The sequence below is a fragment of the Pleurodeles waltl genome, chromosome 9 (assembly GCF_031143425.1).
Source record: "Pleurodeles waltl isolate 20211129_DDA chromosome 9, aPleWal1.hap1.20221129, whole genome shotgun sequence".
Taxonomy (NCBI): Eukaryota; Metazoa; Chordata; class Amphibia; order Caudata; family Salamandridae; genus Pleurodeles; species Pleurodeles waltl.
Window position 1 is genome coordinate 714,133,724 of NC_090448.1, and position 26,473 is coordinate 714,160,196.

General features: G+C 47.5%; 1 protein-coding gene across 4 annotated transcripts in view; it reads left to right on the plus strand.

Moving 5' to 3' along the window:
• Positions 1-26,473, plus strand: part of SPTBN2 (spectrin beta, non-erythrocytic 2) — an 812,320-nt gene that overhangs the window by 683,805 nt on the left and 102,042 nt on the right. For all 4 annotated transcript variants that reach the window (XM_069207822.1, XM_069207824.1, XM_069207825.1 and 1 more), the window contains 2 exons: positions 2,000-2,244; positions 23,749-23,887. In XM_069207822.1, coding sequence (XP_069063923.1) covers positions 2,000-2,244; positions 23,749-23,887 — 384 coding nt within the window. The remainder of the gene's footprint in view (positions 1-1,999; positions 2,245-23,748; positions 23,888-26,473) is intronic.

The window sequence follows — 26,473 nt, forward strand, 5'->3', positions numbered from 1 at the left end:
CACAGCTAGTCCATGGGGAAGAGGTGCCTGGCAAAAAGACAGATGGTGGCAAGTTTTGTCTGATACATCTAGCTCTGTAAGCCTCCGAAGTCAAACCAGGCAACTCAATCGGAATTGAGATCTGCTTCTGAGTTTACAGTTTAAACAATCGTAAACAGAAAACATCACCGCCTCAGCATGAAACAAAGTGAACAATCTGTACAGCAGTCTGTGACCACGTCAATTTGAGTTCCATGGGTATCCAACGTCCAGTAAGAACTTTAAACTACAAGTTAGGCTCCTGTCAACAGCTTTGAATATATATATATTTTCAGCAGGCATAGATGTGTCATCATTCACTATGAAATCCTCATAGACTTTAGAGGCCTGTATCTCTGAACTGTCCATTCATGGTCAAGAATTTCTAGTGATAGCGGCACCTACAGGAAGGTGGCTCAAACACTCAACTACGTCCATTTGGGAACTGAGAAATAGGGTTAAAATCCAATAGGAATATTACAAAAAAAAGAATATTCTTGAAAACTTACTAGCTGGAGAGGTGGCTCAAATGGCTTGCAAACACTATCAACAGTCACAGCCAACAGAATGCAGCCTGAATAACGGGTGAAGAAGAAGGAACTCTTTGTTCCCGGGGCTGATTCGTGACAAGTATAGGCACCCCACAAGTATGGACAAGTCAGTTATGGGTATGGTGAAGGTTCACTCTGATGGAGGGCAGTCTCTGCAGTTCCATGGCCCCAACTTGAGTTAATTCAGTGACTGGACTACAAGGATTGCATATCTCCAGTTAACCCGTCCTCGTCTGATTCTTTGTGGCAAAATCTGGGTCCTCTCCGTGTTGCACACTTTTAGCTGCCTTTTGGTCAGCAGAGCAGTGATCATTCTCCAATCTCCAGGGCTTTTGCCCAGCTGTGCTTGGTCTCAACAATGCCTGGTCACAGCCAGCAACACAGGAAAAAAGCAGGGAGTGAGTTTCTCTGTACTGCAAAGAGAATCATCTACGGTCGATGGAGTGAGAAGTTCTCCCACACTCACTAAATAAATCCAGAACAAAGTTCTAACATAGGGACATGCAAGTTGTCACATCCACCATGCACATATGACAGCTGCAGGGAGACCTTCATCTTATGCAGCCATGCATATGGGTTACCAAATAGATGCTCACCATTCAGGTCAAGTGCAATGAAGCATGCAGAAAATGATCCTAACATGTAGATGGGATAGGACTCCAACATTTGATTGGGCCTTTACGGGTAAGATATTAAGGTCTTAACCAACCAGGGATGCAAGTAAAAAGGCCTTGAGCCCTGGACTGTTATATAGACCAAGCACTGCCCATGACCTTATGACCTGGTAAGGTAGCCACCATTACCAAGGTTGCGGATACATTTCAGGAGTCCTTATCTGGCTAGGTTCCACTGTATTGTGTTTCATGATAAAACACGGATTGTCAAGTCCAGTGGAGGCAGAATGCAAAGTAGGTCAGGAAAAACCTGTCTGAAATGGAAGCACAACTTTTCCTAACCATGCTGCAGAGCTCTGTCCAAACGTTTACTCTGTCCTACCTCAAATAAGAACATTTCATAAAATTAAATAAGGATCATTGAATTAAATAAAACAGTGACTTTAAGGAAATATCACTTTTCCAGGGAACTATAACATTACCTTTAGCTTGTTTGTATCATTGAATTATTACATTTATCTCTGTGCTAAGAGATAACCCAGCAATTATTCAGTTGTCACATCTGGCTCACTGTGATCGCCTCATCTTCCTCTTACTTTAGGTCCTTTAGTCTGTCAGCCTCTCTCTCTATTTGCCAGCTCCACTGTTCAGAGTTTTTATGTTTCTATGTTAATTCTTCCTTCAAGCTATTTCTTTATCATGTCCATCCATTCATTCTTGTAGACTGTTTTTGGTGCCTCTCTTTAATATGCACAGACCTGGGTTTCCTGCTTATTTTATTTTCTACTTACTGAGTGTTTTTTTCCTTCTTCTCAGGTAAAGCAGGTCCAGGATGATGCCTCTCGCCTTCAGAAGGCGTACGCTGGAGAGAAGGCTGATGACATCCAGCGACATGAACAGGCTGTAACAGAGGCCTGGAGTGAGTTGCAGAATACCAGTAATGGGCGCCGTCAGCTTCTCTTTGACACTGTGGAGAAGTTTCGCTTCTTCAAGATGGTCAGAGACCTCATGCTGTGGATGGATGATGTCAACCTGCAGATTGATGCCCAGGAGAACCCCAGGTAGGCTTTCACATTTGCCAATTGGCTGATCAAATGATTTTGCAGTACAATTACATACAAGTAGGAATAAAGGTTATGGTAGACTATATAGCCATATAAGAAATAATCCACCTTCAAAGTAAAGTGATATAAGGGAGTCTTAGAAATGGGGTCTTTGGTTGGCAGTCAGGTTACCCCCTGTCCAAGCAAGAACCCTCACTCTAGTCAGGGTAAGTCACACACAATCCAAACTATCCTGTGCCCACCCTCTGGTAGCTTGGCACTGAGCAGTCAGGCTTAACTTAGAAGGCAATGTGTAAAGTATTTGTGCAATAAATCATGCAATAACACAGTAGAACACCACAAAAAAAATATAATATTTATCTGGATAAATGCAGGTCAAAACGATTAAGATGCAATAACTATATGTTGAAAATATCACTGTAAAAATGATATAAAGTGTCTCTAGTCTCTTTTTTTTTTTTAAATATATTTTATTAACCTTTTGTTGCTTTACATTTATACGTTTGCTCGAGTTAACAACTTGCATTTGTTGTATGTGAGCATTAAACAGTCTGCATTTGTGACACACATTATACAATTTTAGTTACTTATTACTTTGGTATTGTTAACATTTTCTATGCATTCGTTGGTACTTGGTGTTGATATACCCAACCCTATGACGAGCCGTGCTATACACTTCGCAATCTTATACTATCAATTTAACTCATATATGTGATCAGTCAACTTAAACCCGTTCTACTCTGTACTTTAAATAGGAGAATGAGAGCGAAGCAAACTGAGAAAAAGAAAAAAGAGAGAAAAAGAAAAATACAAAAATGGATAGAGAAAAAAAAAGAAAAGGGGGGGGGAAATAAGCAAGATAGGAGAACAACTTTACGGCGTTATGTGGGTGGGATTTGTAGCTAACGGTGTTTGAGGAGTTAAAGCATGTCAGCATGTAGGGGGAGGCCAGGCGCACCATCGCGAGAGGGGGGACAACAGGCCGTTCGCTTCATCCCCGAATCCAATGGTGATATAGTATTTGGTGGCTCGTTGGTTTCTGTTTCGCGTTCCTCAGTGTGGGCTCTACGAGTGTTCAGTTACCCCATGGAATTCCCTGGGGGTCCCATCCCATAGGTCAATCCACCAAGATGTGCTAAGTATCTCCCACCATTCCCATTGGGGCTGCTGCTCTCTTGCATAGTCCATCCCAGTTCGCCACTAAGTCTTCCCAGGCCGGGGCAATAGGAACCTGACGGATGCCCTTGGCCTCCTCCGCCTTCAGGACCTGTAGTTCAGCCCTGGACCATTTCGTAACATCCTTTTTCCAATCAGCCAGTGAGGGGTGGTCTGAGGATTTCCAGCCCTTTGAGATCAATCTTTTGTAAAGGGCCAGGGTTAGGTCCAGGAAACGCCCTCTTACTTTCCCGTTTAATGCTGCCGGCCTGAGACCCAGTAAGCACAGTTCCGGGGTAGGGAGTAACTCCGTACCGAATAGCTGGGACAGAATAGACAATATCTCCTTCCAACCAACCTGAAGCACTGGGCACCCCCACACCATATGGTCAAAGTCTGCCTCACCCCCCCCGACATCTTGGACACGCCCTGGGGGGCCCCCCGTATATACGGAATAGTCGGTGCGGTGTTAGGTACGTTCTGTGCAGGTAATTATATTGGATGTATTTTAACCGCGCATTCCGTGTGATCGACTGGGGGTATGCCAACGTTTTGTTCCACTCAGGGTCAGACAAGTCCCGCCCAATCGTGCCTTCCCATCGCTCCCTCAATGACTGCAAGGGATCTAATATGGATTGTAACTGGGTTCGGTATATTTTGGTTATCAAGTGGGGCTCCTCCCCCGACGTCAGTAGGAGGTGCAATACTCCGTGAGGAGTGGGTTCAGCGTTTATCGTGCACCAGTGGTCCTTCAGTGCGTGCACTAACTTCCCGAAGAGCAGGAACTGACCCCGGGGAACACCCACACCCGTTAGATCAGCAAAGCCCCTCAGTACCCCCCCCTCGAATAGTCCACCCACTGTCTCAATCCCTGCACCCGTCCAGGGACCGAGTCCCAGGCTTTTCGGTCCTTTCCCCCCAGACTCCATAATCAGTGCCGAGAGCGGTAAGACCGGGGAGTATGGTGGGCCCACTCCTACTCTCTTCGTGCATCTCTTCCAGCATGCCATTGCGACTTTTAACATCATGTTGTTTCCAGGCAGGACTATTTTCTTGCCTGTCATGTGTGTCGCAATCCGTGACATGTCCATTACCCCCTGGGTTGTCCATAGGTCCAGGTGTCCCTTGCCCGCCAGCCAGCCGGCTACCCACTGTAGTTGGGATGCCAAGTAATAAGCCTCAAAGTCGGGGGCACCCAGTCCTCCCATGCGGGTCGGCCTGCAAGTGGTCGTGAGTGCAGTGCGTCTACGTCCATTGTCCCAAATTAGCTCTCGGAGCAGTACGTTCAAGTCACGGAACCATACCGGAGGGATCAACAATGGTAAATTGACAAAGTAGTAGAGGAGTCTTGGAAGCATGATCATTTTAGATAGTGCCACTCTGGCCATTATTGATAACTTCAGGGAGCGCCAAAACCCTACCGAGGACCTCAAGGATCGAGTCGCTTTGCCAAGGTTACCCTCCCTGAGATCTTCCAATTCGTGGAATATTTGAATACCCAAGTACCTGAAGGACCGAGGGGCCCAGTTCACGTCTGTCGGGCATGTTGGTGGGCGCTCGCAACCTGCAGTCAAAGGGAACACGTATGTTTTGCCACAGTTTAGGCGCAGTCCCGAAACCACCCCGAAGTCCTCCAGTGCCCCAAGTGCCCAAGGGATACCACTGGGACCGTCCCTAAGATAAATTAATATATCGTCAGCGTAAAGGGAGACAATGTGTTCAGTTGGCCCCCACTCGACCCCCCTACCCACACCCCCCTCCCTCAGCCGAGTCGCCAGGGGCTCGATAGCCAGGGCAAACAGTAGTGGGGAAAGGGGGCACCCCTGTCTAGTGCCACGGAACACCGGGTACGCCCTGGAGATTGTTCTACCCGTCCTCACCCTTGCTAGCGGGGACGAGTACAACAGGTCCACCCATCTAACCCAGTTTTCTCCCAGATCCATTTTTAACATCACCGACCTCAGGTAGTCCCACCGAATTGAGTCAAATGCCTTCTCGAAATCCACCGCCAACAGGGTCCCCGCCAGCGGCCTCAGTTCTTCGGGCATGTGTAATACAGAGAAGAGTCGCCTAAGGTTTAAAGAGGTGCTGCGACCGGGAATGAAGCCATTTTGGTCAGCATGTATCAGTGTGGACATGTGGGGAAGCAGTCGGCCGGCTAAGATCCTGCTGAGGATCTTGAAGTCACTATTTAGCATGGATAGCGGGCGGAAGTCGGACACCGAAGCCTCCCTGTTGGCTGTCTTGGGGAGTGGGACTACCAGCGCCTCACGTAGTGTACATGGTAGCTTCCCCTTTTGTATTGCCTCCGCATACATCTCCGCCAAGCAGGGAGTCAGTAAGGATTTATATTTCTTGTAAAAATCCATAGGAAGGCCGTCTGTACCAGGGGTCTTCCCAGGGGCCAGCTGCGTTATGGCATCATTTATCTCTTCCATGGTCACTGGCCCTCCTAGCCTATCCCTATCCTCGAGATCCAGCACCGGTAGGGGGATCCGTAACAGGTAGTTGTCAAATGTCGCCGTCTCCAAGTCGTTAGGTCTTCTATACAGGTGTGCGTAATAATCCCTGAATGCGTCATTGATGGGGCCTGGGCATAGCCTACGGTTTCCCCTTCTATCCAGCACGCTTGTGATGGGTTCACTATCTCCGTTTGGGCGCACCAACCATGCCAACAGTTTACCCGACCTCCCCTCCTCAGATTGTATGGATGCTAGATATTTTTGCATGTCATGGCATCTTAGTCTTTCTTCAGCCTGTGAGTGTTCTCTGCGTGCTTGATTATATTTTTCATCCTCTTGCGCTGCAGGGCCCTGTCTTAGCTCCCCCTCGTGTATGACCTCCTCCAGGGCGGTCAGCTCCCTCTCTAGTGTGCGCCTCACTCCCGCCGACTGCCCGAGACAGAAACCCCTCCTCACCACTTTGAGTGTCTCCCACTCCACCGCCCTGGAGGGGGTGGATCCCTTGTTTGTTTCAATGTGTTCTGTTAGGTGGTTGCGCAGTGCCTCTCTATATGCCTGATCTTCGAGTGTCGCAGGGGCCAGTCTCCATGACGGGATGGGCGGCCTGTCCTGTGATACCCTCATCGTTAGTAGTAGAGGGTTATGATCCGATATTGTGCGAGCAAGGTATTCAGACTGGGTCATATCGCGAGCCAGTCCCGAGGTGCAGACCACCCTATCAATTCTAGTGTGCACTCGGTGGAGGCCCGAGTAAAATGAATAGTCCCTGGCGGTTGGGTGCTGCACCCGCCAGACGTCCACTAACCCCCAAGTACTCAACCACTCAGTTAGATTTTGTGCTGTTTTAATTGATGTTGCCCCTTGGAGCGGTGGGGTAGACCTATCCATGTTTATATCTAGTACTGCGTTGAAGTCCCCTCCTATTAGTACTTCCCCTGTGCTCTGGCGGGTGAGGTGACTTGATAAGCCGATCATGAATGGGATCTGATCTTGGTTGGGGGCATAAATGCAACTCAGAACTAACGGGATCCCCTGTAGTTTCCCCTCCAGTATCACAAACCTTCCCTCTTTGTCAATGCTGGAAGACTCAACCGTCAGTGGGACCCCCGCTCTAATCCAAATCAGTGCGCCTCTTGCATAAGCTGAATACTCCGTGGCAAACACCCGCCCCCTCCACCTCCGTCTTAGTTTCTCTCCCTCGCCCATTGCCAAGTGGGTCTCCTGCAACATTGCTATCTGCACCCCCCCTTCTCTTGAGGAATGATATAACTCTATGTCTTTTAGCCGGAGTGCCCATCCCCTTGACATTCCAGGTTATAATGTTGTAGTCTGCCATCCAGTGCTTGGGACCTGCTCGTGGCAGGTCTGGCGCGCCCTTGATCTCAATAGCCTCCCCCACATGCCCACCCCTCTACTGTAGTCAGATTTCTCCACCCATTTAGCCGATTTAACTTGTAAATGTAAACTCCAACTCCCAAACCCCAAACCCCAGGGCGCCTCCGGAACTGTAGGTTGCCCAATAAACTGTGCTATAATGCAACTTTTCCAAACACATAACTGCAGTACTCGCCAGCCAAGTCGGACAGGCAAGAGTCGAGTCAGGGGGGGAAGCCAGGTCCGGAGGGGCCACTCGCTCAAGCAGTGTGCTATGTCTCTGGGCGCCGCTTCACGTCCGGGCTATACGAGCTCGTCGGCTGTCTGTGGGGTCACACTCGGTGCTGGCAATAGGCCCTCCGAGTCCTCGGCAGAGGACACCATTGTATCATCGGACTCTTCTTCGGTTCCTCCTTGGGGGGGGGGGGGGCACCTCACCACCCACCCGAGCCGCCGCCTTTAGGGCCGCCCTCCTGTCCGTTTCTCTCTGCGTTTGCGTTGGTGCCAACCGAGGGCGGTCACTTGATCTCTTCCCCTTCGGGGCTCGGCGGGCTCTTCTCGCTCCAGGGCTTTCACTTGCAGGTCGCACTTTTTGGGATCCACGCCTCTCAAGCCATTCCCATGCTTCCTCCGGCGATTGGAAGAATGTGGTCTTGCCCTCCACCATCACTCTTAGCCTGGCCGGGTATAATAGCGAATACTGGATCCCTTCGTCTCGCAGGGCTCTTTTGACCATTAGGAATGAGTTTCGCCTGTTCTGGACCTCCAGCGTGAAATCCGGGAACAGTGTAACTTCCCCGTTCCCTACTTTGAACGGGCCCGTCTCTCTGGCTTTCTGTAGGAGGATGTCCCTGTCTCTGTAGTGCAGAAGTTTAGCGATTATAGCACGGGGGTCTGCCAGGGGCTAGAGGTCTCGATGGTACACGATAGGCACGTTCCAGGGTGTAGAAGGGGGTCAGGCATCCCGGCGCAACCACCTCGCTCAACCATTTCTCCAGAAAGCCCGCCAAGTTTGACCCTTCGGTCCCCTCAGGGAGGCCTACCACTCGCACATTGCTCCTCCTGTTTCTTCCCTCTGCGTCTTCGGCACGTTGTTCAAGTCTTGCCACTCTGTCGGTCAATGAAGTTACCTCCGCCGCTATGTCTTTCTGCCTTGGTACGATGTCCGCTAATATGGTTTCCGCTTCTTTGACCCTGTCAACCAACTTGTGATGGTCCGCTCTCAGGAGCCCCACCTCAATCGCAACCTGGTTGATGTCACGTTGCAATGTTGATTTGGTATCCTCTATGGCCCCCAGTATCTTGTCTAGGGTGTCCTGAACTTTAATTTGTGATTGGTTTAGTGAGTCCGCTTCGCTCACCCCAGGTGGCAACTCGTGGTCCATGGTTCTATTCTTGTGACGGCCCTTGGGGGGCATCGGTCCGGCAAGCAGGCGCGCCTCGGGGGCCCCGGCAGACGGCCCGCGCGCGTTCGTGTGAACCACAACTAGGATTGTCCCTTCTTTTCGGACTTTGGAGCTCTAACTTCTACTCTCTGTCCTTTTTGGCCGAACTCCAAGAGCTCCGCTGGTTGTGTCTAAATTGCGGCTCCCAGGATGGAGGGCACTCATGCAGTAGGTCGCTGCTAATTACTCCCTATTTCAGCCCCGGTGCCTTTGTTCGGATTTCCAGTCAGGCCCTGCCCCGGCAGCCAGATCCAGGCGCCCGCCACAGCCAAGGCCCAGTCATCCATCCAATGGGGCACTCACCCACTTTCCAGTCCTCTTTCCGTGCTCAAGGGTGTCCACCTGATCGTGTTCGTAATCTTCTCTCCGGAGTCAGTTGTGCCCCAAGACGTCCGGTGGCTCCGCGGTCCCCTCACGCCAGACAGTTGACCCGGGGCCGTCCGTTATGCGCACCTCTCTCAAGGCGCAACACATGGGGATCCGTGTTCAACTACTGAACCTCCACAGATGACACACTCCGTTAGGCAGCCCATCCCGTTGCCTTTTCCGTGCCCAGGTACTCCAATTGGGCCATGTACAATGCCCTCAGGTCGGCTCTGGCAAAGGTGGGGCCGTTACGCCCGCTCCGTCGCTTCCGTTGAGGGCTTACACCAGAGAGGGCCCCCAGTTCTCTCCAACTGCATCAGGGGCCCCAGGGTCCGCGATCTGGACTCGCGCTGCAGTTGCGAGCGCAGCCGCACCTGGTCCGCCCGCCTTGTTCCTGCTGCTGTCGGCCGCTCACCACCGGGCCGCGGCTTTCAGCGAGGGGAGGGGCCGCTAGCCTCCCCTCGCAATGTTAAATTCAGCCTCCGACGCGAGCGCCGATGGACTCTGGCCACCCGCCTCGCTCCCGCCGCGGCCGACCGCACAACATCAGGCCGCGGCTTCCAGCAGGGGAGGGGCCGCACGCCTCTCCCCGTAACGGAGCAAACTGCACCGCCCGCCTCTCGCCCCAGGACTGCGTTGGGGGCCCAATCGCGCCTCCCGGCGGTCCGCCGCAGGGAGCCCACACTCCGTGAGCAGGCGGCCCGGACCAGCGCGCTGAGAAGGATTATTTCCGGCAGGCCCCTCCGGAGCTAGATAATCAGGCGTCCGCCATGTTCCGGACCCTGGCCACGCCCCCAAGTGTCTCTAGTCTCTTAAAGCAATAAATGTCTCTTGCAAGCACAAAGTACCTGGTTTGCGTTCAAAATCTCTGTAGAGTAGGAGATGCGTGGAAAACAGGGAGGTGTGCATTGATTTCTTGAGACGCACACAGGAATGCATTGTTAATTTTCACGCAGGGAAGGCTTTGCGTCGTTTTCTGGTGCTCGATCTTGGATCCTCTTCGGGTTGCAGGGTTTTCGGATGCTCTGGGGACCATGCGTTGAATTCCGGCACTGACAGGATGAAGTCCCAGGGGTTGCGTGACTGCAGTGGGCGTTGCGTGGAAATTTCTACCACACGGCAGGCGCTGCATTGATTCCTCTCTGGAAGTCTGGCTTTGTCAGTCTGGCTCGGCTGTGCATCGATCCAGTGGGCTGTGCGTCAAATTTCCAGTTGCTACGCTGGCCCTGCGTCGATCTTCTCGTTGCGAAGTCGGGCTGTGTCGTTCCGGTTCGGCGTGTAGTGACTTTTTCACCGCAATACAGGCTGTGCGTAATTTCTGGCAGGCTGTGCATGGATTTTCACTGCACATGGAGTTCTTCTTGCAGGAGTAAAGTCTTTTTGGTCCTGAGACTTCAGAGGACAGGAGGCAAGCTCTATCCAAGACCTTGGAGATCACTTTTCAGCACAGCCAGAGAGCAGCAAGGCAGCAGGGCAACAGCAAAGCAGCAGTCCTTCACAGAAAGCAGTCAGGTGAGTCCTTAAGGCAGCCAGGCAGTTCTTCTTGGCAGGTTGCAGGTTCTGGTTCAGGTTCTCTTCTCCAGGAAGTGTCTGAGCTGGTAGGGGCAGAGGCCCTGTTTAAATACTCAAATGTGCCTTTGAAGTGGGGAAGACTTCAAAGATTGGCTTATAAGTGCACAAGGTCCCCTTTCAGTTCAATCCTGTCTGCCAGGGTCCCAATAGGGGGTGTGGCAGTCCTTTGTGTGAGGGCAGGCTACTATCCCTTGACATGTAAGTGTCTGCCCCTCCACCTTCCCAGACCAGGAAGACCTGTTCAAAATGCAGATGTATGCAAGTACCCTGTGTTTGGGGTGTGTCTGAGTGACTGTACAAGGGAGCTATCAACTGAACCCAGCCAGACGTGGATTGTAAGGCACAGAAGGATTTAAGTGCAGAGAAATGCTCACTTATTAAAATGGCATTTCTAAAATAGTAATATTAAATCCAACTTCACCAGTCAGCGGGATTTTGTATCACCATTCTGGCCATACTAAATATGACCTTCCTACTCCTTTCAGATCAGCATCTACCACTCACAGTATATGAGGGTAGCCCCAATGTTAGCCTATGAAGGGAGCAGGCCTCACAGCAGTGTAAAAACGAATTTAGGAGTTTTACACTACCAGGACATGTAAACTACACAGGTAAATGTCCTGCCTTTTGCCTACCCAGCACCCGGCCCTATGGGTCACCTAGGGCATACCTTGGGGTGACATATGTAGAATAAGGGGAGTTTTAGGCTTGGCAAGTACTTTTAAACACAAAGTCGAATTGGCACTGAAACTGCACACACAGGCCTTGCAATGGCAGGCCTGAAACATGGTTAAGGGGCTACTTAAGTGGGTGGCACAATCAGTCTGCAGGCCCACTAGTAGCATTTAATCTACAGGCCCTGGGTACATATAGTGCTCTTTAATAGGGACTTATAAGTAAATTAAATAATCCATTGGTATGATCCAATGTTTTCATGTTTAAAGGGAGAGAGCATATGCACTTTAGCACTGGTCAGCAGTGGTAAAGTAGGCATAGTCTTAAAACCAGCAAAAACAGTTAGAGGTGACCACCCTAAGGCAGTCAGGTCTAACAGGGCGCTTATGTCTGTATGTACATGTATGTATTGTGTTGCAGAATTTATGTAGCGATCCGTTCCTCTGATGGAGCTCTGAAGCACTCTGATTCACATCTGTGCCCTGCACCTTTTTGGGCTGTATGGTTTGTGAGGTGTGGGATGTTGATAATTTACTTGGCAATATGCACAAGTATGTATTGTGTTGGAGTGTGGCTCTCGCCAAGATGGCCGCACACTAATAGCGCTCCGTAGCATCTGACTATTTAACCCCAAAATCCTTCCATAATCAGTGAGCATCGTAACGGTCTGTGACCGCCATCCTGACACCAAGAACCTGGTGAATGTAAAGGAGGTAGCGAACACCCTCCTTTTGCCCCGACAAGGTGACAGAGGCCTTTGGGAGGCGGAGCGTGCTCACCGTGAGGCACATGTCAAATATTGGGGAGGTGGTGCGGCCAAAGTAGAGTCCCTGTGGACCTGCTACACCCCCCCCCCACCCCCCCCACCCCCCCCCCCAGAGGAGACGGATGCAGCAGAGTTCAGATGGGCTGTGCCCATGTAAGGAGAGGCTGACTGTGCATGGAGCCTGTGACAGTTGCGCAATGAGAGGGAGCACTTAAGGGAGACCAACGGCCCACACCTGAAGAGTTGGGGCTGTGAAGGCTGTGGCTCGTGGACAACGCTTGTGGTACGAACAGTGGCGGGTTCTGGGCCTACCTGTTACTATTAAGCAGAGGGGCACCGAGGCACCAAGAGGCTGTGGGCTGACAAGAATCTGGGAGGCCTGCCACAGACAGCAGCCGAAAACTGACCACGGACCCTGCCCTCCTGTCAGAAATGATGTAAGTACAACGGTGGGCAGGGGCGATTGGGATTCCTGGATGGTGAGCACCTGTACAGCCAGACAAGACCAATCTGGCGCTGGGGCCTGCAGGCCATACCTCTGGGCCAGTAAAGAAGGGAGCGTGCATGCGGGCAGAGGAGTTGGGAGGAATTGAGCAAGCGAGCGCTCACACCACCTGATGGACCGACACTCTTGAGAGGCCCTCCCCGGGTCTACTTAGCAGCACAAGGATTGCTTGCTGATTTCAGAGTAAAGCAGATGGGAGACGAAGGTTACAGCAGAGGAATACCCCACCCTTGTCGTACCTGTCAAAACAGCTGGCGCTCCCTACGAGACATAGAATTGAGTAGGGAGGGTTACGAGTGGCCCTCTTTGTCTACATTAACAGAACCATGAGGCTTGTCTGCTGCAAAGGCCTGATGAGACGCTTGAAGGGATAATCGTCTAACAACAAATCTAGCGAAAGAAGACATTTAATGACTGGAGTGAGAATCCTTCTCCCTCTGGCCCTGGGGTGGGACTGCTTTCTAACGGCCATGGTCAAGCCCAAGGGTTTGGCCCTCAGCCAACTTATCAAAATGGACAAGTATGCTGTACAAAAATCCTTCTTGATGCCCAAGGAGTCTAACGCAGACACTCCTGAGGTGCCGGACCTGTCCCTTGGTTTGGTCATGGCACCAATCACAGACTTCGAGCCTAAACTGAATGCTTTGATGAAAGATATCCCTCTCTTAAGAGCAGATCAACAAAAAATCTCCGAACATGTCACAACCACAGATACACACTTCCAGGCCCTCCATTCCACCTCCAGATGGCTGGAAGAGCAAGAACAACATCTTACAAAGCAGCACAAAGTTATGGCGGCGCTGCTAGAGGATCAAGAGAGGAGGGCATGACGAAACAATATTAGAGTGGTTAGGGTGCTGGAAGGAGCAGAGGCCCCAGCGTAACCCTTTTCTTTGAGGACCTCATACTTCACAAACTCAGACTGAAACACCTGTCAAACCTTTTCTCAGTGGAACGTGCACACCGGGCACCAATCCTGCAGCTGAAGCTAGGAGTCCCTCCGAGAGCAAGGTTCCTCATCTATTGGGACAGGGACACTATCCTGCAGACCGCCCAAACACATGGTCACCTTGAGAACGCACAGATCAAATTCTTCCTGGAGTTCACACAAGTCGAAAGACTCTGCCTCAGCTTTGGCAAAGTTAATAAAGATCTCCGTACTAAAGACCTCTATTATATGATGCTCTTCCCTGAAAAATTGCACGTAATAGCGGAGGGCAAATCCTGATGCTTTGGTTCGCCCGATGAGGCATGGGACTGGACTGAAGGATGAAGACAACCTAAACACCAAGCCAGTAAAGGGGTGGCAAGAAGAGGCTCTAGTTATCGTTCGACAGACACGACATCCATGCATGGCAGGGAACAGACCGATGATCTACAGGACGGTGGGGATTGATCACTGACTGTTGTGATCCTAAAGGTCGTACTCAGTAAAACATACTATTAGCCCTCAAAGTGTAGTTTGTAATGTAAGGGGGTGGCAGCGAAAGACAGAACATTTGGGATAATTGAACAATCAAAATTACCTCAATGCATCATTCAACAGCTTGGACACACATATCTACTAAAGATATTGTCTAATTGATGCTTATTACCCACTGTACTAGAGGGGACATCTATATGAAAGAAAACCCATACTTCATTACGTTAGAAGTTGGATGACAGGTGCTCTGCAAGTTGGAGCGGGGGCAGTTCCAAGCCTATGATGCAGGGTAGCTGGGTGGGGGGAGTTTTGTTTGGGGATGCAATTTTCACATAGTTTGTTGTTTGTTCACAGCATTTTTTACTTTTGCTCAGCACAGCCACATACTCGAAGTCGGGGGAACACTAGCTGGGTGGGGGAGGGGAGACGATACTTTACTACTCGTCCCACTCACTCGATCTACTTCATTGACATACACAGCATGGAGACCACTAAGCATTTCCAGTTGACGGTCATGATGTGGAATGTCAATGGCCTCAGCAATAAAATTAAATGCACCCTGGTACTCCAGTATATTATGTGGCACACCCCGACCTGTTTCTTATTCAGAAAACCCATCTCAAAGGCAATAAATGCAAGGCACTGGACCAAATGGGCTACTCCTTATTGGAGCATGCAGGCTATACCTCCAACTCGAGGGGAGTGGGAATACTACTCAGAACAGCTACACCTTTCGTACCTAGTCGTACGTGGAACGATCTCATGGGCCGCTTCATGGCACAGACTGGCACTTGGAATGGTCTAATAGTAAACATCTGTTCAGTCTATGTACCACCAAGATTGCACACAGACACCCTCCAGCTCTGGGGGCCTTATTGCTGCCTGGTATCCTAGTACTTGGGGGAGACATGAATGAAACCCTAGACCCAGTACAAGACAGGCTCACTAGCACCAAAGGCAGCATATCCACTAGTCTATTACAGACCTTTTCAGACTCTATGAGCTTGATACACCTATGAAGAGACCAGAATCCGACTGCGAGACAGTTCACATACTTATCGATGACTCAATGTAGCCTTTCTTGGCTAGATTTCTTTATTACACACAGTATAGAAACTAGGTGGTTTCATAAGGCAATGCACTTGGCTCACAGCATCTCCAATTACTCCCTGGTTGTAGTTACACTGATGGCACCCACTACAGACACAACATTACCACCCCAGGATAGACCTATGGTATCTCAAGGATGTTGACGTTCAAGAGAAAATTAGGGAAGGAGTGACACAATACTTCCACAACAGTTTAGGAACTGCCAGTACACTTCGGGAGGCCTTTAAGGCACTTCTGAGGGGAAACACGCAGGCTGTGATTGGGGGGGGAGAACAAAGTTCAGTGACTTGAGTGTGAGAGACTGGAGGAGATTACAACATTAGAGACAAGGGTGACTGTGAATGGCATTCTGAACTCAGCTCAGTCGCAGACTCTGACTCAAACAGCACAACCTCAGGGAGCTATCAGACAATGCAGCCAGGAGCTATGTGCTGTCCATCCAAAGACGCCTCTATGACATAGGTGATAAAGCTAGCAAACTAGCTTGGTTTGAAAGGAGAGACCGAGGTTGCAACTGGTAGCTGAAATACAAGATGAACTGGGGGTAACATACTACCAGAAAAGTCATAGCAGAGATATTTGCCACCTATTACGAAAAGATCAACTCCTCGGAAAGAAAACGTACCGGCAAGGACTGTATGAAATTACTCTGAGTCCTTCCTCTTCAGGTACTCTCTAGAGACGATAGGACAGCACTGGACCAAGACCTGACAGTGGAGGAAGTGTAAAGGGCTATCTCGGGACTCCAATCTGGCAAGGCATCCGGCCCCAAAGGCCTACCAGTTGAACTATATAAATGTATAGCCAATATAGTAGCGCCGCATATGCTGTCCATGTTGCAGGTGCCCAGGGACGAGGGTAGCTTCTCGCTGGACCAACGAATGGCCACCATTGTGGTGATACCCAAAAAGGGAAAGCCTCAAACAGCCTGTAGTTTGTATTGGCCTATCTCTTTATAAACCTGGAAGCCAAGGTATTAGCAAAAATCGTAAGTAATAGGCTCTGGCCAGTGATGGCCAGTGTGGTCCATCCTGATCAATCTGGTTTTATAACACAGAGAAGCACCAAACTTAACTCAAGGTGCGCAAAATATTGCACAAAACAAAGACCCAGAGTGCAGAAGAGGCAATGCTACTCTCACTTGATGCAAGACTGGCCTTCAACAGCATTGAATGCTCATATATTTTCGCGGCGCTGGCTAGATTGGGCTTCGGCCCCCAGTTTTGCACTTGGGTACGACTAATGTATCATGACCCAAGGGCAAGAGTTAAAGTCAATGGAACAGTCTCCCGAGCATTTATCTTGCACAGAGGCACGAGGCACGAGGCAGGGCTGCCCATTCTTGTCACTGATATTCGCTGTAGTGCTGGAACCATTAGCCACCTGGGTGCGACAGGACCCGCTCCTGTGGGGGATCCAAGAAGGAGGTAGCTGGAAGGCGCGGATCTCCCTATATGCTAACAAAATTCTTTTATATGTCACAAAACCCTATTGATCAGTAGATAGAATATTAAATATTCTACATATATTTGGGAGCTACTCTGAGTATCAAATTGGGACAAGTCTCTGTTTTCCCCCTGACACCTGGAGTACCAAATCTGCCATCCCGTTGTGTGGCTCCAGTGGGTGCAGAGGGATTTACATATTTAGGTGTTTGTCACGAGAGATTCGGACACATTGTTTTTTTTTTTTTATTGTCCTCATTCACCCTAGGCCTTGTGTAAACCTCCTTTTCTTTTCAACAAAGACGAGAGAAGTTTTCCTCGGCCAAGGGTTGCCCTTTCCTCTCAGACAATCCTCAGACTGTCCCAGTTCTATGAGGATTTCAGAGCAAGGTGTAAAGTCATTGGACAAATAACACAAATACATTTCCATTCAGCATTACTTAAACAAAGAGGAAAATTTAAAAAAGAATAAAAATAAAAACATTCTATACATCAAGGTCTTGATTTCCAGTTCAATAATGATACCCAAAAGTTCCCCCGCATCTTATCCTTTCCCTCCATCATTTGATCCAATTCTGCTGTACAAAAGACATCCCTAAGCCATCCTGAGTGACCTGGAGGGGCCTTTGAAGTCCATTTTCTGCATATTTCTCGCCTCCCCAACAATATTGCATAAAATACAAACTTCATATCTGCCATTGTACCCCAGCCAGGCCCCCCCGCCCGATCTTGAAATTGCCCAAAAATTATCAACTGGAGAGACGCTTCGATTTCCCGATTTAATATACTCGAAATTGTTTCACATACTTCTTCCCAAAAATGTCGAGTATCAGGACATTCCCAAAACATATGATTATCTGTTGCTTGAATTGAACCACATTTTGGACATCTCACCTCCTGCCCTCCTTGCATTTTAGATAGCTTCACAGGGGAAATATAAACTCTATGTATTGTAAAATAATGTTTTTTCCTAAGAGTGGCCGGTTTCACAATGCGAAAAAGCATTTTTAATGACTCTTCCCACCACCTATTAACTGCCTCTTCTGGGAACAATTTCCTCCACAAGTCGCTGGGAAGTACAAACTCGCCATCCACCCCTTCTAGGATCCCCCAATACCAAGCAGACACTCCGTGGGAGCCTCCTAATGGGCTTGGGGTGATGTCACTCAATGGGTTGGACATGCCAACACCTTCCTTAATCCCCTTTGCCCATTTTCTTATTTGTAAAAAATTCCACCTAGATAGAGAACCACCCGTCTTCGAGTGCAATTCTTCCCAGGGGAGAAGAACCCCCTCCGAAAACAAATCTCCCCAATGCTCTAATCCTGCTTGTTTTATCGGTAACGCTAAAATATCTTGAAAACGTTCTGGGGTTCCCGGGGAATCCCAAATAGGTGTGTCAGAATTGTAATAGGTGAGTTTCGCAGATTGCCTGATATAATACCAACTTTCTGCCAGCCCCGCATAATTTTCAACCTTATCTTTTTGAAGAATTTAGGGTCTCCAAATTTAAACATAAAGTTGGTTGAAGCACCTTTGATATTAGAAGCCATTATCTTAAGCATTAAACATGTAGTCGTAGAGTCTGAGGGAAGGAGCAAAGTTCTAAAGTTTTTAAAAAGAAAGGCCCATGCATAATATTGCAGCTCTGGTTGTGCCAAACCGCCTTTATCTTTACACCGACGTAACTTCCTCCGAGAAATTCTAAATCGCTTTTGAGGCGCTGCATTTTTTCTATATATATTTTCTGCATGGGGAGTGGGGAAGTGGAGAACAAAAAGTTCCACTTCGGAAGGATAGACATTTTTACCAGATTAACTCTGCCAATAATCATTAAGGGGAGATGAATCCAACCTTGTAGTAAACTCTTACATTCCAACAACAATTTTAACTGATTCCTCTCCGCTAACTGATTAATATTGTGAGGTATCAAAATTCCCAAATATCTAATTTCCTTTTTACAGTAAACAGATTTATACTCCATATTCCAAGCCATAATCTCTGTTTTTTCCACATTCACTTGATAGCCAGACACCTTACCAAACTCCTCAGCCAGCCTAAGGATCTCAGGAAATGCAGTTACTAAATTATCTGTGTACACCAAAAGATCGTCAGCATACAAAGCAAGTTTCCTCTCCCAGCCCTGACAACAAAAAGGAGAAATCATCATATTCCGCCGAATCTTCCTCGCAAATGGTTCCATATATAAATTGAATAGTACAGGGGATAACGGACAGCCCTGTCTAGTGCCCCTAGCTATAGCTATCGGACCAATAAGGTTCCCATTCACTAATATTCTAGCCATAGGAGTCATATATTTCTGAGTTACTACCCCACAGAAATTGCTTCCCAGTTTAGCTTTTTTTAACAAGAGTTTCAAATAAACCCACTTTACCTGATCAAAGGCTTTTGCAGCATCGACCGTAATAATCCCCAAAGGGGAATCAAAAGATACCGCCATATCTATGGCCCCGATTAATTCGTATGTCAGCTCGTGCAAATACCTCCCCTTCGAAAAGCCCTTCTGGTCAGGGTGAATTAAACTGTTTACTACTCTATTTAATCTATACGCCACTATTTTAGTAAACAGCTTATAATCACTATTCAATAATGAGATAGGTCTATAAGAAGAACAATTAATCAGATTTTTCCCGGGTTTCAAAATCAAAGTAATAACTGCATCATTCCACGAAGCAGGCATAGCTATCTCATTAAAATAAACCTTGCCAAATAGCTCAACCGAAATTGGGGTAATTACATCACCTAATACTTTATACAGCTCCACCGGAATACCATCAGGGCCCGGGGCTTTCCCTTCTTTACCCCCAGCTAAAGCCGCCCGCACTTCCTCCACCGTAATAGGGCCGTTAAGAAATTCCTGAATCTGCTGCGAGACTTCCGGTAAGACATCCTGAGCTAGCCAATCCTCCACCAGTTCCTCTCGCTCCTCTGCATGTTCCGTATATAGAGATGTAAAAAAATCTTAAAACCCTCGTTCAATTTCTTCCCTACGGAACAATTTTATGCCCGAATCTTCGGCCACTATTTCCTTAATATAGCCACTAACTTGATCTGATTTAGCTTTCCAGGCAAGCAATGTCCCTGTACTCTCCCCATATTCAAAGTGTTTTAGTTTACTAACCTCCCATCTCTTAACCATTCGCGCCTGTAAAATATTTGCTAATCGTGTTCTTAGCTCAGCCAATTCCGCTCTTCCTGCCTCCTCCTGGACCCCTTCCCCTTTACCAACCAGCTTCTCGCTTTTTATTAACAATTCCTGTTCTAACATGTTTATTTTGTCTCTAAATACTTTACGTTTATGACATGAGATACTGTTAATTTCCCCTCGTATTACAGCCTTAAAGGAGTCCCAAACTGTTGATAATGATGCGGAGCCCATATTAACCTTGAAGAAACCTTCCGTCTCTCTACGTAGTTGCACCAAAACATCCACATCTAACAATAGTGCGTGCTCCAAAGTCCACCTCTTAAACATTCTCCTCTGGGGAAGTGTCAGATGCAATATTACCGCTGCATGGTCTGATAAATGTGGGGGTAAATATTCAATGCTATCAACATTTTCCAACAACCTGTCATCCACTAAAAAATAATCAATACGTGAAGCGTGACTGTTTCTTGTTAAAAAAGGAGAAGACTCTGGCCCCCCCTTCCCTCTTTCGCCAGATGTCACACAAACCGTAGTCCTTCATCATTCTCTTTAAATAATGTTGTGATTTTGGCGTACCTAAGGATCTGCAAGTATCCGATCAATCCAATCTATTATCTAGCACCACATTAAAATCCCCCGTCATAATGACCGAATCTGAAAATTCGATTAGCTGAGAAAAAACTTTTTTAAGAGGTTCAATATCATCACAGTTCGGACCATAGAATCCAACCAATACCAGAGTTACCTCATCAACCTGAATTCTTACTAAGACCCAGCGACCAGCTTGATCCGCCCTTATTTCGAGAATTTCTGGTCTGGCTCCTAGTCCCTGTTTAACCAAAATAACTACTCCCCTTGTGTGGAAATTATTGGTAGTACAAAAACACATTTGCACCCATTTTTGGGCCTTAAATAGCTCCTTACACTCATCTGCGGCTAGATGAGTCTCCTGCAAAATTAAAATCTGTGCCGGTGAATCTTTTAAGTACTTTAGAATTTTGTTCCGTCTTGATTTAGTCCTTAAACCATTAATATTCCAAGAAAGTAATTTAATCGGGAATTTCCCCTCCCCCTGTCCTTTACCCAGTCTAACCATTCAAAACTAACCCGCCATCCCTCTGCCTTGGTGAATGAGGAACTGTTTCCACGCAAAGCTCAAAACAGACACATTCTTAAGGAAGAGCCTTCTCCCTCAGATGGACCACATACATGCCGATATAACACACTAGCGGAGGCTACCTATCTCTCTGATGGGTTAGGCAGTCCTTTACAAAATGATGGCCATTCCCCGTTTGTTTTATGTCCTGAAGAATAGCCCATACAAAGTACTGCCTGAATTCTTTGCAAAAATCAATAGTGAATTGCACAGTTTATTATGGGATGGAGGCAGTTTGTGTATCTCCCTTGGTAAGCTACAAAGAGGAGAGTTTGATGGAGGCTTTGTGGTCCCAAACGTCCAGGCATACTATTTGGCAGCCCAGCTTGTCACCATAAACAACTAGGAGCCGGCTTACAGAATTGATGGAGCAGCAATGGGAAGCCATGGATACCCTTCTGTCCTGTACTTTACACCAGGAAGCAGGAATCCAAACTCCAGTCACACACTCAAGCGACAATACAGGCATGGAGGGAAGCCACGAAATTCCTGGGATGGGAGAGTAAGCCTAGCAACGTAACACGATTTGGACTAGTGATCAGCTGAGTGAACTTTGCAACTTGAAGGATTTCGGTAGAAGGAGACTCGTAGGCATCGATTGTTAAGGTGACATATGGAGTAGCGGGACACTGGTATCCTTTGAAGGACTAAAAAAAGATGTCTCCATGAAGGAATCGGAGAGATATAGACATCTCCAGTTAGGACATGCACTAAGACGACACATACAAGAGGGTGACCAGCTCCCAGACTTGACCCCATTGGAAGACAGACTGTTACTAGGCCCGATGCTGGAAAAGACAATATCCTTGACCTATAAGAAAATAATTAATAATTCTCTGTGCCCCTGGCACTCTCTTCGTGAGGCATGGGAGGGCAACGTGGGCCTCCTAGAAGACCAAGAATGGCAAGAATCCCTACAAAGTCCCTGTGACGTGGCAATATGAGCCCTATTCCGGCTCAAACAGAATTTTGCACAGAAAATACTATTCTAGATATCTCCTCCAGCGTATGGGCCACACCGATTCAAACCTTGCAATAGGAGATGTGGTCTGGTTGGATCATTTTTCCATATTCTTTGGAGCTGCCCCATAATCCAACACTTTTGGTCGCAGATAGTACATAAAATGAAACAGGTAACAGGGCTAGGGATACCACTAGATGTCAGATGGCTCCTGCTACGCATAACAGGGGAGGAAACCTGGCCCTGACGTTAGCAAATATGGTTAAGAACATTGGGAGCAAATAGACCCCCGATGATCCAAGATTGGGTACATAATATAGCTTGGTGTCAACAGGTGGAAAGTGTGGTCTATCAGGGCTGCAAAATAGAGTACAAAAACAATCTGGGCCCATTGGAGCACATAGAGAAACGTGTGAACTCATAAACAAGTGGGACCAGTTAAATGGGGAGAGTCTAGGGCATAGTCTGGGGAGGGGGAGTGGATGTGATATATACATTGTCTTAGGGTAATGCATACTCCAGGTTCTATATTGTTGGATGTGTAATGAGCTGATGTATTGTATTTGTTCCCATTGGGAAAGAAACAGAAATCTGTTCATTTATTGTGGTCATTACTATGTACTGAGCAATTGTTTGATATTAATAAAAGGACTTTAAAAAATAAAAGTTTGTATTGTGTTGCAGAATTTATGTAGTACTTCAGTCCCCTGACGAAGCTCTGAAGCAATCTGTTTCACATCTGCCTCCTGGCAACCTTTTAGGGGTGTATGGTTTGTGAGGAGTGGTTGCTGATGATTTACATGGTAATATGCATGAGATTCAAAGACGTGATTCAAACATGGTGCAGCAGACTGGCCCCTCTCCCTGCTGTGCTTCTATGCCACCAATCGAATAAAGTATTATGTGCTCTAATCTACGACTTGTAAATTGAATGTTCATTTTTCTATGTATTGAAAACTTAGCTCCATCTTCATTGAGGGGACACCATTTTTGCTTGGCTTCACTAACCGGTGGTAGATCTACGCCAGGACACCTTTTTTAGGTAGCAGTGTGCTCTACAAATATATTTTACATTACATTATATTTTATGTCTAATATTGGTGAATATTCTGTAAGCATCTGAATTTATAAAACTTGTCCGTGCTGGGGAGCCACATTAACAGGTAAGTGGCATCATTTTACAATACTTATGACTCTGTTTTTCCTGACTCATCAGTCAATATCATTCTGTTATGCCCTTCAGGCTGTGCAGATGGGAAATAGGATGTAGGCTGTGCAGATGAGGAATGGGTTGTATGTAGCCTTAAGGTCTGGCTTGGTGTAAGTGTGGGTGTGGCTGTGTTGTTCATAGACAACAGTTTGTTAAAGAAAAAGGTCTGTGCTCTGAGGATGCTCTACTCTGCTGTAGTGACATTCCAAAAGTGTGTCAGGAAATGTAACAAGCATCACCAGTACAAAAGCCATTGTTGCACCTTCTAATATCTTTTACTGCTCAGCTTTGCTGTGTCCCTCCCTAAATGGGATTCCATATTGCTTGCTGAAGTAGTGTTGCGTCGTTAAAGGCTTGTCCTTCTTTATATTAATTTTTTGTTCTTGCTTAATTTGTTCTTCTTTGCTGCAGTCATTGGCCTGCATCACTGCTGCTGCTTCCTATTCTCTCTGTTCTTGAGTTGTCCTTTAACGGTGCTCTGTGATTGTTTGTTTGTTAAATCATTGTACCTCAGTTTCTCTTGTGGCCTGTTGTTGAGGTCTACAAAACTGAAAAGGAATCTCCACTCCCAAAGTAATTTTGGGTAAAATGAAATCTTTTTGGATAAGATTGTCAACGACGTCACAATGTTATGAATGAATGTCACATTTTTGGGGTGGGTTTTCAGATTGGATTATATCAATGTTCTTATATCCTTCCTCCCTCAGGGACGTTTCCTCTGCTGACTTAGTGATTAAGAACCATCAGAGCATTCGAGCTGAAGTGGATGCTCGTGCAGACAGCTTCACCACATGTATTGACATGGGTAATGCACTCTTGGAGAAGAACCACTACGCCTCTGATAAGGTATGGGAGTTCATCACACATTCAAACATATTTACCTTCCGCTGCCTTCTGCCGCGATAGTTCTCTAGTTTCACTGAAATGCACATGCTTAACTGTGTGTCGATCAGTGGTTGATGGCCCATGTACCACTCATGTTTGAGAAATGTTTTGTTGGGCAAATCAACTACTAGAATCATGCAGTCACTTGCTTTTCAATGCCTTTGAACTTATCAATGTTGTCATAGATTGGAGTTGGATTAGAACTCATCTGATATGTCTCTTCTTGAATTGAAAATCTGGACCATTACATGGGAAATGCTTAATGCTCTTTGCTCATAGGTTTGGCAGAATAACACAGATGTATACCCTCACCATTGCACTTGCAGTGTTCCACCTCAGATGCAGTATAGGTCAAGCAACTTTATATCACTAGACGTTTCTTGGGTGCATTTAATAAATAGGATCCATTAAAAGAGACCTGTTCAGATTTTATTTTCTCAAGTGAGAGAAGTAAAAACCTAGATTTTAAGTAGTGTATACATGACGTACGTGTAAATCACTTTTATGTTTTATGAGCATTTCTCCCAATGTTAATGTGCAGAGCCACCTGCAGCTGTTAGTCATCAAGGGAAGAGAGTTGCAGAATGGCTTCGATGTGCAAATGAATGTGTAGGAAAGTGCCCTTTTTGACATGGTCACCCCCCACCCTGCTTTTTGCCACTAGTACTGAGGTGGTTCAACTGAAGGAGCACTGGGTTTCTACTACCCCGGTCCCCACTGCCAGTGCTCTTTCTGTAAAACAAGGTAAAGTGATCTAATTGTAACCCACTTGACTAACACTTTAGGAACCCTGTAAGTTCCTAGTAAATGGTACCCATGTTACCCAAGGCATGGGTACTAAAGAGGGTGCCTTTGGGGTTGTAGCATATATTGTGCCACTCTAAGGGACCCCTATACAAATTGCACACAGTCTGCTATTTCAGGCAGCGTGACCTGGTGCAAACCATGAGAGAAAACACAACAGGGCACACTCATTGTGTGCCATGCCAGAGTCTCTGCATATACTCTATGTAGGTCACTCCTACAGTAGGCCATAAAGCCCTAATACAGAGTGTATTATATTTTATGTGAGGACATATTGGCATGAGCAGGTATGCCCCTGTGATGTCTGGTTTGATTACTAGATATCACAAGTGAACAGGGAAGCCAGCTCAAGGTATGTACTGGGCACTGATCATTACGAGGTACCCAACTTCAAAATGGCTTCACAGAAACCTATGGGGTTTGGTATCAAACACCTCGTCTAAATGAATCCATAACGATGCCGGTATTGTGTTTATTATTACCTGCACCCAGAGGGCACCTTAAAGGTGCCCCCTGAAAACCTACTAGTCCTCTAGTCTGCTAGCTGGCTGGTATCGACCAGCCTGCCACCAGAGACAAGATTCTGATCCCCTGATGGTGAGAGCCCACGCCCTCAGAGGCCAGAAACAATACCTGCTCCGGAGGAAGGCTAGTGAATCTGTGTTAGAAATTGGGCAGCAGTTTGCACCCTAGCCAAATAGGGACCAAAATCCTAGTCAGGGTAAGTCAAATACACAACCTAACTTAACATGTCCTCACCCGCTGGTAGCTTGGCACAGAGCAGACAGGCTTAACTTGACAGTGTGTAAAGTATTTGTGCAACACACCTACAGTAATCACAGTGCAAACACCACAAAAAGACTCCAAACAGTGTTAAGAAAATAGGATATTTATTACGGATCCCCCACCGCAGTTGAAACACGGTCATCGAAGACCAACTTACCGTGATCCTCTCCCGGAACCCGCCCATTGACACCACCGACACTGATGCAGCTGCCCGCAACTTCAGGCAATGGTAACACATGTGCCAATACTCTCACCCCAATCAAGAATCCCTCCAACAGACGCACCGACAGAAAGGCCTTCCGGTTTACCACCAACCTCCACGAATCTAAGCAAGCCTGCCGAAGACTTGAAAGAAAGTGGCGCCAAGATCAGACTCTGTACAACCACACAGCCTTCAAAAACACCATCCGCAGACAACACCAACTCATCCGAGCCACCAAGAGAACCGCCTTTAAAGACCAAATCAACAACAACGCACACAGCCACAAGGTGCTCTTAAACATCATGAAGGAACTCTCCAACACCAATGACATCCCGCCATCCCAGCACCTCTGCGACTCCCTAGCCCCCTACTTCCACCGCAAGATTACAAGCATCCACGACAGCTTCAGCACCCAGACCCCCCCCCCCCCTGAAACCACCAACACCACAGATTTACCTCCCACCAACCTCCTGCTCTCCTGGACCCTTGTCAACGACAACAACACCATTGAAATCATGAACACCATCCACTCCGGCTCTCTATCTGATCCCTGCCCTCACCACATCCTCAACAAAGCAAGTTCTGTCATCGCACCCCAATTATGGAAGATCATCAATAGCTCCTTCGAGTCAACATGCAGAGATCAACGCTCTCCTCAAAAAACCCAAGGCAGACCCAAAGGACCTCAAGAAATTCCAGCCTATCTCTCTGCTCCCCTTCCCGGCTAAAGTAATTGAGAAGGCTGTCAACAGACA